This window comes from Delphinapterus leucas, unplaced genomic scaffold (genome assembly GCF_059928025.1).
Source record: "Delphinapterus leucas isolate spDelLeu-1000000601 "Yukka" unplaced genomic scaffold, BTC_Dleu_Yukka2 spDelLeu_asBTCV2_sq25, whole genome shotgun sequence".
NCBI lineage: Eukaryota > Metazoa > Chordata > Mammalia > Artiodactyla > Monodontidae > Delphinapterus > Delphinapterus leucas.
The window spans coordinates 17,651,600-17,665,366 of NW_028322234.1; the positions used below are offsets into that span (position 1 = coordinate 17,651,600).

The 13,767-nt window shown below is 54.5% G+C and overlaps 1 protein-coding gene across 9 annotated transcripts in view; it reads right to left on the reverse strand.

The window, feature by feature from the left end:
• BTBD2 (BTB domain containing 2) overlaps nucleotides 1-13,767 on the reverse strand; it is a 40,033-nt gene that overhangs the window by 10,462 nt on the left and 15,804 nt on the right. For 4 of the 9 annotated variants that reach the window (XM_022557210.2, XM_089905725.1, XM_089905729.1 and 1 more), the window contains exons 1-3: nucleotides 11,617-12,026; nucleotides 8,150-8,245; nucleotides 267-386 (exon numbers count right to left, since the gene is read on the reverse strand). In XM_022557210.2, coding sequence (XP_022412918.2) covers nucleotides 267-386; nucleotides 8,150-8,245; nucleotides 11,617-12,011 — 611 coding nt within the window. In that variant the 5' untranslated portion in view covers nucleotides 12,012-12,026. Of the gene's footprint in view, nucleotides 1-266; nucleotides 387-1,145; nucleotides 2,408-8,149; nucleotides 8,246-11,616; nucleotides 12,027-13,767 lie in introns of those variants that run through there. The other 5 variants (XM_089905728.1, XM_089905726.1, XM_022557211.3 and 2 more) reach the window with 3 other exon arrangements.

Here is a 13,767-nt window from a genome sequence, read left to right on the forward strand (position 1 = left end):
CACACACTGTAAACATACTAAATGTCATTGAATTGTACACTTCACACGGGTGAGTTGTATGGTATGCAAATTACATCCTGATATTAAAGATACAAAAATGAAAATGGGGGGGCGTCCAGAGCCCACCCCTCACTGAGGAGGTGAGTTCTAGAAATCTCCAGGTAGCTGGGGGCTCTGGAGGCAATGTCACCAGGGCTCTATTTTTTTTTAAACATCAGGTGTGTCTGTCCCTCCCCCCAGGGCGTGAAGGACCTGGAAAGTCTTACTTGAGCAGTGCCAGGAAGGCAGCGGGCTCCACGTCCGGCAGCTCGATCTCGGTGGACGTGGTGGCCATTCCCCCGTTGAACATGGCGTCAAAGACGGCGCTGCCCACGGCCAGCACGAACCTGGTGTGTCAGAGAAGACCCGGTTACCCTCGCGAGGCCCACCGGTCCCCACCGCCCGAGCCCGGGGGGCTGTCGGGGCCCTGGGACGAGGAAGGCGAGCGTCCCCGCAGCAGCGACGCCCCAGCCAGCACCTGCAGCAGATGCTGTGCCCAGAGCACCCTGCCCTGGGTGCTTCCGTTAGGAAGGCCCTGAGGATGGAGAGGGCAGCGCGTGTGGGTCGGTGGCAACAGAGGCCGGAGAAGCGAAATCGTCTCCCCAGGGGCCGAATGGCTTATGGCAGAGAGCTCATGCCCTCCCCACGCAGCTCATTCACTCCCTCCCTCCATCATTCCCTCCCTCCGTCATTCATTCACTCACTCATTCGCTCATTCACTCACGGATTCACCCAATCATTCATTCACTCAACCACTCCCTCCCTCCGTCATTCATTCACTCACTCATTCCTTCACTCACTGATTGGCTCACCCACTGATTCATCCATTCATTCACTCCCTCATTCATTCGTCATTCACCCCATCCTTTCATTCATTCATTCAGTGACTCACTCAACCACTCCCTGCCTCCCCCATTCACCCGCTCCTTCATCACTCCCTCCTCGCTCTACACACACGGCCCCCGTGCTGGCGCTGTGGGCACTGAGACCCTGGCCTTGTTGGAGGAAGGCAGCCACGGGTCCACGGCATGGACAGCCTGACAGTGGGGCAGGAAGGAGAGCGCAGGGCAGTGAGGGCGCAGTCAGGAAAGGCCTGGCGGGGTCACCTGAATCGGGCTGAGTCCGTGGGGAAGGGCGTGGAGGCCCAGGGAGCATCCAGACGTGGGTGGCCATGGGGGCCTGCAGGTTCTGCCTGGCGTCATGCGCCCACTGTGCTGTGCACCCGCGGTCCCCAGGGCCTGCCCCACGACAGCCTACCCAGGGGCGGCCCTGCAGAGCCCCTGTCCTCTGGGTCTGCAAGGCCCCACGTCGCAGCCCCTGCCGGGGTCCCCACGGTGACACACGCAGGGCTCTGAGAGGCTACCCCCTTGCGGAACCGCTGGAGTCGGCAGCCACAGCCCGATTCCCGGCCTCTGCCCAGTGTCCAGGGGACGTTCCCACCGCTCCCAGCGAGCCCCACCCGGGCAGCCCCCTACTCTCCGCGAAAAGAGCCGCCTCCCCGCCTCCCACCCACTCCTCCGTCATGGACTGGTGCTCCCGGCCCCACCAGGCCCTTGACTGGTCCCCAGTCTGGCCCGGGGCTCTACGGCACCCCGAAAGCCAGACCAGCGATGGGGGCCAGGTGGGAAACGGAGTGTGAGTGTAGAGGGGTGAACTGTGTCTCCAAAGTCATGTCCATCTGGAACGTCAGGATGGTACCCTGTTTGGAAACGGGGTCTTTGCAGATGCCACTCATTAAGATGAGGCCACCCAAATCCGGGCTGGCCCTAATCCAATGACTTATAAAAGGGAAATGTGGACCCAGACACACAGGGAGAGGCTACGTATTGCCAGAGGCAGAGCCTGGAGCCCCAGAAGCCGGAGGAGGCGGGAAGGACCCTCCCGGGAGCCTCTGGAGGGGGCGCGGCCCTGCAGTACCCTGACCTTGGGCTTCTGGATCCCGGAACTGAGAGAGGACAGATCTGTGCGGCTTTGCCCATCCAGCGGCGGTGCTTCGTTTCAGCCGCCCGAGGTCGCTCATGCCCTGTTCTGCCCCACCGCGTCCTCGAAGCCCCTCTCATTCACCACCACAGCTGGGCCCCCGGAGCCTCACTGCACTTCCCCACGCACACTCTCCATAAATAAAGTGTCTTCCTGTTCCTCCTTTCTTTCTAGATTAAACAAAGCATCTTGGTCTCCTGCAGGGAAAACTTTCCCCAACGATTCACTGGCAGGAAGTAAGAGGAGGCCCAACTGGGCCTGTGTGTCTGTGCAGAGCCCCGGATGCCAGGCTGTATGCACCCTCAGTGCCCTCGGCGGACGTGGCGACAAACCCCAGGGCTGGCAAGGCCGCTGGGTCGAAGGCGGTCTGAACACCTCCAAGGCTCCTCCACCCACAGCCTCACCCGCCGGCCCCTCGCTCGCCTCCCACCAGGAGTCTTCTACCCTCCCTTATCCATCCATCCTCAAAAACATGACGGTGAACACGGCAAATCAAAGCCACCATGAGACACCACGTCACCCCCGCTAGGAAACGCCAGCTAGGATAGAAAATCCGGACAATGACCAGAGTTGCCGCAGATGTGGAGAGATCAGAGCCCTCGTGCAGGGCGGGTGGGGACATAAAGGGTGCAGCAGCGCTGGACGACAGGCCAGTGGTTCATCGGAGGGTTCAATGTGGAGTTACCGTCTGACCCGGCAATTCCACTCCTAAGTTGCGTACCCGAGAGAAACGAACACACACGTCCACATAAAACCTGTGCACAAGTGCTCACAGAGACACGATTCATATAGACAGCCAAAGGTGGAGGCAACCCAATATCAATGGACAGATGCCAGATGAACACAATGTGGTCCCTCCATACATACAAGGAGTATTAGTTACCTTAAGAAGAAGGAAATTCTGACACGTTACAGAGTGGATGGACCTTGGGGACGTGATGCTCAGTGAGACAAGCCAGACACAGAAGGACACACACTGTCTGATTCCACGCACAGGAGGTCCCTGGGGGAGTCAGATCCACAGAGACAGGAAGTAGATGGTGTGGCCAGGGGCTGGGGGAGGGGGAGTCAGTGTTTCATGGGGACAGAGCTTCAGTTTGGGGAGATGAGAAAGTTACGGAGATGGATGGTGGGGATCATTGCAAACAATGTGAATGTGCTTAATGCCACTGAACTGTGCGCTTAAAAAGGGTAAAGAGGGTGAACTTTATGGTATGTGTATTTTACCACAATTTAAAAATTTAAAAGAAAAGAAAGAATGACATACTACCCTGAAGGGGCAGGGAAGAAAAGGCCAGCTAAGTAGCTTTGGGAAACAGGTTAAAGGCCAAAAGAGCTGCATACAAATATTGTGCTTTACTTAGTAAAAGTATTTTTCACAGGAGAGGGTTAGCAGCTCTGAAACTACTCTACATATCTAGGTTTGTGCTACCAAGTAGACGTGTGCAGAATGAGAGCCAGGGTCCTCATCGTGGGAGGGAACAGTTATAGATAAGGGGGGGGGCTGGAATAAATTCTGGAGGGCTGAACCGAAATCAGAGCGATCAAGATGATCTCGTGGCTTTTAGACAGGTAGCTGGATGGTGGATGGATGGACAGACGGGTGGAGAGACACAAACAGAGATATGTGTGTGTTGGTACATTTCCTCGCTCTACCTGCTAAAAAGGTCTCTAAACAACAACACCCCAGCAGCAGCGGGCACACCCAGCACCCAAGTCTTGGTTTCTAAATACCGTTTTCCACTAAAAACGAACCAGAGCTCCTTGGAGAAATGGCTGACTGCAGGGCTGGGGCAGGGGAAGGACAAGACGAGCTTGGAGTATCTTGTGGTGCCAGAAAGTAAAAACACGCTCCAACATGACAGGGAAATGTTGAACGGACACAGGAGCCAAATCTGGGACGATACGAACAACAAAATAGTGTTCGTGTCGGATGATGACCCCTAGGATAAAATCAATATCCATGAGTCCATGATGAAATAAATATATAACTGAAGGAATGGATGAGTAAGGGAGAAGGGACAGCTCTTCCTTTTAGAACCCCAGTTAACAAATGCAGAGGGAGTTATGGAAATAGGAAATCACCATATGGCAGATGCTAGAGTAAATAACTCTTTCCAGCAGGAACCACCATACACCAGCGGGCAAAGCAGGAGGGGGAAATGGGATGTCTGTACAGTCCCAAAGTATCCCTCGGGAAGGGTGATTTACAAGGAGACGGTGGTGACATCCAGTGAAGAAATCTACCCCATGACCAAGGCTCACGTCACCAGAGATGGGACAGATGGATGTCACGGGCTCAGAAATTTTACATTCAAACACACAAAGGGAATGAAAGGAGAAAGATGGGGAAAGACATACCTTGCATTTGGAAACCACCAGAGAGCTGGAGTGGCTACACAGATATCAGACAAGACAGACGTGAAAAAAAAAAAAAAAAACAAAGACAGCCATGAAGATGAGGAATATTACTGAACAATGGACGTTTCATGTGAACAGAGGGTCAGTACATGGGGACAGGTAACAGTACAAATGAATACACAACAGAGTCCCAAACTACACGAAGCAGAAACTGACTGTTAAAGGAGAAAGAGGCAATCCAACAATTATCGTTGGAGGTTCTGATGCCTCACTCTCCACAACTGACAGAACGGCCAGACAAAATCGGCAAGAATACAGAAGACTGAACAGTGCTGCCAAGCGACCTTTACGGAACCCTCAGCCCAACGACGGCAGAATGCACGCTCTTAGGTGCAATGGCACATTCTCCAGGACAGACCACATGCAAGGCCAAACAAAGATACTCAGAGGCACTGAAAGCAGTCAAAGCATGTTCTCCAAAGAGAGGAATTAAACTCCGTACCAACAACAGAAAGACCTCTGAGAAATCCCCAAATATTTGGAAATGAAACACTTCTAAGTAACCCATGGGTCAGAGAAGGAACACAAGGGAAATTAGAAAAGATCTTAACTGGAACAAAAATGCAAGCACGGCGCATCAAAATGTAAGGGATGCAGCTAAAACAGTGCTTAGAAGTAAACATTATATATGTATTAAATAAAAATCTAAAATCAGCAAGGTGAGCTTCCAGTAATTCCCTGGTGGTTCAGTGGTTAGGACTTGGCACTTTCACTGCCGGGGCCTGGGTTCAATCCCTGGTTGAGGAACTAAGATCTTGCAAGCCATGTGTGGCATGACCAAAAAATAATTAATTAATTAAAAAAATTAAATCAGCAAGGTAAGCTTCCATCTCAAGAATCTAGAAAATGAAGAGCAAATCGAGCCCAAAGAATGAAGAAAATAATAAAAGTGAGAGGAGGAATTAATGAAACTGGGAATGGGAAAACAGAGACAATACAGTGAAACCTAAAGGTCATTCTTTGGGGGTGGGGGGCGGGGAAATCAACAATTGCTAGAACTTTAGCTAGACTGACCAAGAGAAAAAAACACAGGTTACCAAAATCAGGAATGAAAAAGGGAACATTACTACAGACCCTATAGGTGATAAAAGAACTTTGAAACAACTTTATGCCAACAACTTAAGACAACTTAAAGGAAATGGACGACTTCCTGGAAAGACACAAGCTGCCAACACTCACTGGTGAAGAGAAAATCTAAACAAACACGTAACAAGTAAGTGAACTAGTCATTAATAATCTTCCGGAACTTCCCTGGTGGCACAGTGGTTAAGAAGCTGCCTGCCAATGCAGGAAACACGGGTTTGAGCCCTGGTCCGGGAAGATCCCACATGCCGCGGAGCAGCTAAGCCCGTGCACCACAACTACTGAGCCCGCGTGTCACAACTACTGCAGCCCACGTGCCTAGAGCCTGTGCTCTACAACAAAGAGAAGCCACCACAAGAAGCCCACGCACTGCAACGAAGAGCAGCCCCACCTCGCCGCAACTAGAGAAAGCCTGTGCACAGCAACAAAGACCCAAAGCAGCCAATTAAAAAAAAAAAAAAAAAATCTTCCCACTGGGACTTCCCTGGTGGTGCAGCGGATAGGACTCCGCGCTCCCAATGCAGGGGGGCCGGGTTCAATCCCTGATCGGGGAACTAGATCCCACATGCATGCCACAACTAAGAGTTCGCATGCCACAACTAAGGAGCCCACCTGCCGCAACTGAGGAGCCCTCAAGCCGCAACTAAGGAGCCCGCCTGCTGCAACGAAGACCTGGTGAGACCAAATAAATAAATAAATATTTTAAAAAATCTTTCCACACAGAAAAGCCCATTCCCAGAAGAAATAATACCAACCCTATGCAAACTCTTCCAGAAAGGAGAGGGGGAGGGAATATTTCCCAACTCACCTATAGGCCAAAGACACTCTGGAACCCTCGGGCACCACTGGGGGGTGGGGAATGGGGCGGCCACTTTGGAAACCAGTTTGGCAGTTTCTTAAAATGTCACATTACCCTGTAATTCCAACATGCGATCCCTAGGTATTCACCCAAGAGAAAAGGAGCCGTTCTTCCACAGGCATATTTCCACACGAATGTGGAATGTTCATGGCAGTATGATTCCTCGTAATGAAAAGCTGGAAATAACCCATATAACCCGTATGCCCATCGACTAGTGAGTGGACAAAGCATGGTCCATCCATGCAATGGAATTCAGTAGTAACGTGAATTACTTTAGCAATACAAAGAAATGAACTGCCGATACAACGGTGTGGATGGACCTTATAAACAGCACACTCAGTGAAAGAAGCCAGACCAAAGTCTACACATTCTATCATTCTAATTCTATGAAATTTCTACAAATAGCAAAACTAGAGAGAAAGGAGGTCAGTGGATTGCCCAGGGATCAGGGTGGGAGTGGGGACTGAGGGTAAGTGGGGAAAGGGGCTTCTGGGGGCGACAAAAGGGCTCCCAAACTGGGCTATGGCAGTTCTCACACAAATGCATAATTTTCTACATGGCCAATTGTCAGATCAAACAAACCAAAATCCATTAAAAGCACTCGATAACATCCCATGCCCACACTTCATGGAAACTCTTAGTGAACAAGGGATGGAAAGAAACTTGTTACTGTATGAAAAAGGATTTGTCAGAAACCAGTATCAACGATCACACTGAACTGTGAAAAACACCTCTGTTACGGAACAATGCCCTGGTGGTCAGAAATGCAATCAGAACAGAAAAAATGAGGCAGAATTATGAGAGAGAATGAGAAGTTAATTGCCCATAACATGACTGTCTCACTTAAAACTCTAAATTCAGGGCTTATTTAAATCTAAATTAAAATTAAGGTAAATAAAAGATTCAGTTTGGGAATTCCCTGGTCGTCCAGTGGTTAGGACTCTTCGCCTTCGCCGAGGGCGCAGGTTCAATCACTGGTTGGGGAACTAAGATCCCACAAGCCAGGCAGTGTGTCCGAAAAAAACAAAACAAAAAAAAAGGATTCAGTTCCTCAGTTGCAAGAGCCACAATTCAAGTGCTCAGCAGCCACAAGTGATTAGTGGCTAGGACTGGAGAGCACAGATCTAGAACAATCCCAACATCACAGAAAAGTCTACTGGACAGTGCCAGACCACAGAATCAGTGGAGCAATTATTAATGCTAAGAAGGGTTCAGAAAGAAATCGTTCAAATAGATAAAAATAAATGCGCAAAAAAACTACAGCTTCCCAGCAAGAACCAACTAGAAAAAGTACAATGGAGAAATTACTCACAACAGAGAAAAAACAAAAACTAATCAGAAACTTAGCAATATACGTGCAAGACCTATTTGAATAAACTACAAAACTTTCCTAAGGTTTCACAAAAATGCCCTGGATAAACACGTTCCCAGATATATTTTGTATTCTAAACTGTCAGCTCTCCCAACCTGAATCTTTGCAAAGACCAATCCCTCCAGGCAATTCCTTTAGCATTTGATAAATTGATTCTAAAGATCGTAAGGAACCACTGAGGCAGAGGCTGGTCAACTACAGCCCTGGGACTCAATCTGGCCCACCGCTTGTTTCTGTAAATAAAGTTTTATTGGCACACAGCCACACCCATTCATTTCTGTCTTAATGCATTTGTGTTGCTATGCCAGAATTAAGCAGTTGGGACAGAGACTGTGTGGCCTGCTGACACTATATACTATCTGGCTCTTTACAAAATTTTGCTGGTGCAAATTTACCTGAAGGTAAGTCCCACAGGGAAAGAGATGTCTTCTGTCAGCACTGTTTCAATGACTGTTGGATGCAGGGAGGGACACATGGATGGGTGATTGATTCTGGAAGAGTTAAGTGTGTGAGACAAGCTGAAAAAAGTCTTGACAAGGAGTAAAACTGGGAAGAACAGCCACGCAGTTCTCAAAACCCACCATAAAGCCACAGTCATCAAAAAACGTGTTATTGGGCTAAGCACACACAGATCGATGAAGGAGAAGGGACGCCAGACACAGACTGCTCCACTTCTGGGACTTCTCTGCACTGCTAAGTTTTCCGTGATAGATGAATAAAGGTATTTTAGATATTAATGTGGGACCATCCGATTTGTGCACAGTGCTACCCTGAAGATGCTCGGTATTTCCTCAGAGGGAGCCCCGCGAGCGCGAGCGTAGACAGTGGACTCACAGGTTTCCTGAGCACCTGCTGTGCCAGGCATTTTCCTGGGCCTAGCATGAGGGAGAGAAGCAAAACCCTGTGGCGGTCCAGTGGCGGGGACTCCGCGCTTCCACTGCCAGGTGCCGGGGTTCAATCCCTGGTTGGGGAACTAAGATCCCACAAGCTGTGACTCAGCCAAAAAAAAAAAAAAAAAATCCTGCTCACAGGAAGCCAATGACGGCAGTCGCAGAGAAAGTTAGGAGAAAGCTGTCAAAATGCCATGCAGGGCGAGGGGGTGGGGCTAAGGCGACTGGGGGCGTGGGGCAGGGGGAGGCTCCGAATGAGGTACGAACTTGTCCGGGGCCAGAGCTGGCCCCTTCTGCCATCACTCATGCCAGGCCCTCCTGTGTCCCACGCCCCGGGTGACCCTGTACCCAGAATTCACAGCCCCAGCCTGAGACCACCCCAAGCCTGGGTCCTGGGAAATGGTGGGTCCAGACCCCATGGCCTTCCTCAAAGTTAGCACGAGCCCCTCCCCAGCTCGGCCCTGCTCCCCAGTCACCAGCTCAGGATGCTCTCCGCCCCAGGCCCGCATCCAGGATCCCACGTGGCTTTCACTTGTGTCCTCAGGCTCCTCCCAGGACTGGCTGGCGTCCTGCAGCATGGCCCCAAGCTGGGTTTATCTGGTATTTTCTCTGATAGGACCAGGTGTACTGGTTTCCTGGGGCTGCTCTAACAAATTACTGCAAATTGGGTGACTTGAAAGAACAGGAATTTCCTCTCTCACGTTCTGGAGGCCGCATGTCCAAGGTCAGTGTGTCCCAGGGTTGTGCTGCCCCCGGAGGGTCCCGGGGAGGGTCCCCCTCTTGCCTCTTCCAGCTTCTGGGGTCCCAGGTGTCCTGGGCTTGCGGCCGTGTGTCCTTCCCATCTCTGCCTCTGTTGTCACATGGCCGTCTTCTCTCGGTCTCTCCTCTGTCTCTCATAAGGATACTTGTTGGATTTACGGCCCGTTCAGATAATCCAGGATGATCTCTTCTTGAAACTCTTAATCACATCTACAAAGACCCTTTTTCCAAATAAGGTCCCGTTCACAGGTTCTGGGTGTCAGGATGTGGACACACCTTGTTGGGGGCCACCATTCAACCCACTACACTGGGGTTAAGGGTTTGGGGTGGAGCACACTGAGGTGAGGTGCCCTCCTCATTGATTCCTTCTAGGGGGACCCTGACACCCCCAGGACATCATCCTGAGGTCGACCTTGACCACCTGGCTGAGGTGGCATCTGCCAGGTTCCCCCAAGGTGGGATTCCAATCTACTCTTTACAAGCAAGTCCCCAGATCCAGCCCACCTGGGACAGAGGCGGGAGTTAGGTCCAGCCCGGGAGCATGGCGCACGGTATTAGGAATTTTCCCCACTCCTGTCTGTGTTCCATCAGTGAGGCTGCGAGGTGTTTCCTTTATGCGTTGGGTCACATCCCCACCTACATTTTAAGCCAGCCTGTATGGAGGATGAGCCCCGGGCCACTGTGATAAGGACCTGGTTGGGTCACAGGGTCCACCCTCCCTGTGGCCCTGGGAAGGAGGTGTCTGAGTGGTCAGTCCCAGGTCCTGGGGGGTGGGGAGGTGGGGGGGAACTGAGGCTCAGCAGAGCCCAGGGTCACTCATGGTACAGTCATCTACCTGATCGCTACAGGTAAAATGTCAACAATGCGTATGAAATAACAACCCAAAGGCTGAAAAGACAAAGAACCAGAACCTTCGATCTGGGAGGTCCACACAGCAGGAATGTGGGACAAGAAAGGCATGACGGAGGCTGGGGGCTCACAGGTGACACATCAACTGGCCCTCTACTCACAGCTTGCGGGAGAGGTGGGAGGGCCACAACACACACACACAGGGCACGGAGGTACTGGGGACCGCATCACGGGCCTGGAAGCTTCCTTGGACAGGAATCTAGACCCAGTTGAATATAAATAACCTAAAAAAGCCGGAAAGAGGAATCTCGAAGGCACAAGTTAAATAAAGGCCACACGTCAGAAAGGTGGGGAGGACCCTCACAGCAGGTTGGAGGACACTTCAGGCAGAGTGGTGAGAACCCCTGCAGCCCCCCTCCCCCAGACAGAACCCTCCCCAGCACCCCCCAGCGAGCAGGGGCAGAGGAACCAGCAGTGGGCAGGACGCTGTCTGACATCACTCCCACCCTACCCAGGAGTCTGGGTGCTGCACCCTGGAGACTGGCAGAGAGATGGGGCCTGGACCAACACCCCCCCGCCTTTCGAAAGGAGGCCTGTGGGATGGGGTGTCGCAGAGCTGGGTGATCGCAGAGCTGGGAGTCACTGGGGGTCCTGGGTTCACAAGGTGGGAGTCTGGTGGGGCTCTGGGGGTCTCAGCCCCAGAAGGATGGGGCACTTGGGGGAGGAGGTCACTGGGGCAGGAAGGAGGAAATGGAGGGAGATGGTAGTGTCTGCGGGTCCTCGGGCTGGCCAGGCTGGGGGTTGCAGGGTCTGGAGAGCCTGGCAGGGGCTGAGGGGTCACAGGGATGCTGGGGGTGGAAGAGGTCACTGGGTCTGGGAGATCCTGGCCAAGGTGGCAGGGTCAGGGGTCACAGAGCCAGGAGACGCTGATGAGATTGGAGGGGCAGGGGTCGCAGGACCAGAATACGGCCAGTATCTGGAAGTACGAGTGGAAGGGGGCCTGGCAGGGTCACAGGACCTAGGGGTGCTAGGGCCCGGGGATGGTGGTACTGGGAACAGCAGAGTCCCAGGGATGGTGGGTGTCCCGGGGTGAGGGCAGGTCCCCGAGACCAGCAGGGGTTCCAAGAATAACGGGTTGGGTCCTGGGACAACGGGGTCCTGAGGGTGGTGGGGTCCCGGGAACGGCAGGGGTTCCAAGAAGGGCGGGTCCTGGGGGATGACTAGGTCCCCGGGGGTGGCGGGTATCCCCGGCGAGGGGGAGGGGTGGCGGGATCTCAGGGATGGCTGAGTCCCGGGGTCTGGCGGGGTCTGGGCCCGGGGATGCTGGGTCCCCGGGGGCGGCGGGTCCCGGGACGGCGGCCCACCTGTGCGCCGGGATGCGCTGCGCGCCGAGCCCCTTGCCCACCAGGAAGTGCACGTCGCAGAGCACCTCGTTGTTGAAGAGGAAGGCGAAGCGCTCCTTCACCGTGGGCTTGGTGGCCTGCCAGTTGTAGACGGGCTCGCGCAGCAGCGCCCCCGCCCCCGGCTCCTCGGCCGCCCGCTCCCCGCCCGCAGCGGCCTGCGCGCCCGGCCCCGGACCCGACACCGACACCGGCGGGGGCGGCCCGGGGGCGGCGGGGGCCGGGGCGACGGCGGCAGCGGCGGCGGCTGCGTTGCCGGGGGCCGGGGCGGCGTTGGCGCTGGGCCCGGGGCCGCCCCCCGCGCCCGGGCCGACCCCCGGCGGGCACGACGCGCGCCCGCCGCTCCCACCCGCCGCCATCTTGTCGGTGCGGCGCCCGGCGGGGCGGGGGCGGGGCGGGGCGGGCGGGGGGAGGGCCTGGGAGGGGGAGGGGAGGGAGGAGAAAGGAGGGGGCAGAGGAGGGGAAGAGGGGGAGAGGAGAGGAGGAGGGAGGGGGAGGGGCAGGGGGAGAGAAGGGAGGGGGAGGAGGTGGGGGACTTGGAGAGCAGGGAGGAGAAGGGAGGGGGCCGGGGAGGGGCTAGGAGGAGGGCGGGGGCGGGGCAGGGGCACGCAGGGGCAACGGACCTCGTACCTCCGACCGTGGGCCTGGACATGGGAACCCAAGTGCTAGATCTCGTACTTCACACCCGGGACCCGGACCCCGGACTCTATATCCTTTACTTCAGACCCGGACTCCCAGATCCTGGACCTCAGACCCTGACCCCCAGATTCTAGATCTTTAACCTCAGACCCCGACCCCAGACCGTGGACCCCATACGCTGGAACCCAGGTACAAGAGCCCAGACCCCCTACTTCAGACACTAGACCCCAGACCCAGAAATTGCGACCCCACACCTCAAGACCCTGACCTCGAATTCAGGATCGCCAGCCCCAAATCCTAGATCCTCCATCCCAGCAGCCCCAGACCTGGGACCCCAGTCCCTATATCCCAGACCTCAGGCCTCAGAACTCAGGCACTGGATCCCAAACTCCAGACCTCAGATTCCAGACCTGGGGCTCCAGAACTCAGATCCCCGGCCCCAGACCCTAAATCAGACCCCAGCTCCAGTCCCTGAAACCCAGATCCCAATCTCAGACCCAGGACTCCCAATCCCAAAGCCAGACCCAACTCCCAGACCTGGGGTCCCAAATCCCAGACCTGGGATCCCAGACCCTATCCCCAGTCGGTCTGCCTGCCCAGTGGATGGGACACCACTGAGTGTGTGGCAGGGGAAGCTGAGGCCCGGGCAGGCTGCCACTGAATGCAGGGAGGATGCTCTGTGCCTCTCAGACTCAACAGATATATGGAGCCCTCCTCTGGGCCAGGTCTCAGCTGCCCAGCGCCGGCAGAGCTGGAACCCTTAAATGGCTAACTGCACCCACAGTGTCAGAGTGACAGAATGCCTTGAAGATGAGCCACAGGGAGCTAGGAGGGCATAAAATGGGGTCCCTTGAGCAACCTGGGGGTTGCAACCTGGAGATGCAGCCTAGGGTATGTAACGGGGGTACAAGTTCAGGGGGGCAGGGGGCAGCCCGGAGGGCTTCCTGAAGGAAGGGATGCTGACCAGTGACTTAGAGTCAGGAAGATGAATAGGGGTTGGGTAACCTCTTTAAAGTCCCAGAAGTCGGGGGCTGGGTAGAGAGGGAGGGGTGAGGGGCCCTCCGCCGGCCCCCACCTGAGCATGGGACTTGAGTAACACCTGTGATAATTTAGCATCTAATAAGTGGCTGGGAGACCCCCAGGGGTCTTGGACCCGGTCCATCCCATGGAGAAGGGATTTCTGCGTGTGGGCTGTGGCCCATGGACACCCAGGAGAGCCACAGGCAAGACATTCTGCCTCAGCGTCCAGTCTCTGCCAGAATCCTGGCCAATTCTTACCTCCAAAGCAGACCTTGAAGCGACTCCCTTTTCCTGGGTCCCCACAGAGGCCGGCTTCACAGGCGTTCAGCCCCTGCACTTGATTGAATGCTCTGCTGTCACCATTGTGAAATTCATAATAATTTTTCGACAAGGGGCCGCGTGTTTTCATTTTGCACTGCGGCCCAGGTCCCACTTCTCCTCCACTGCCGTCTAGAA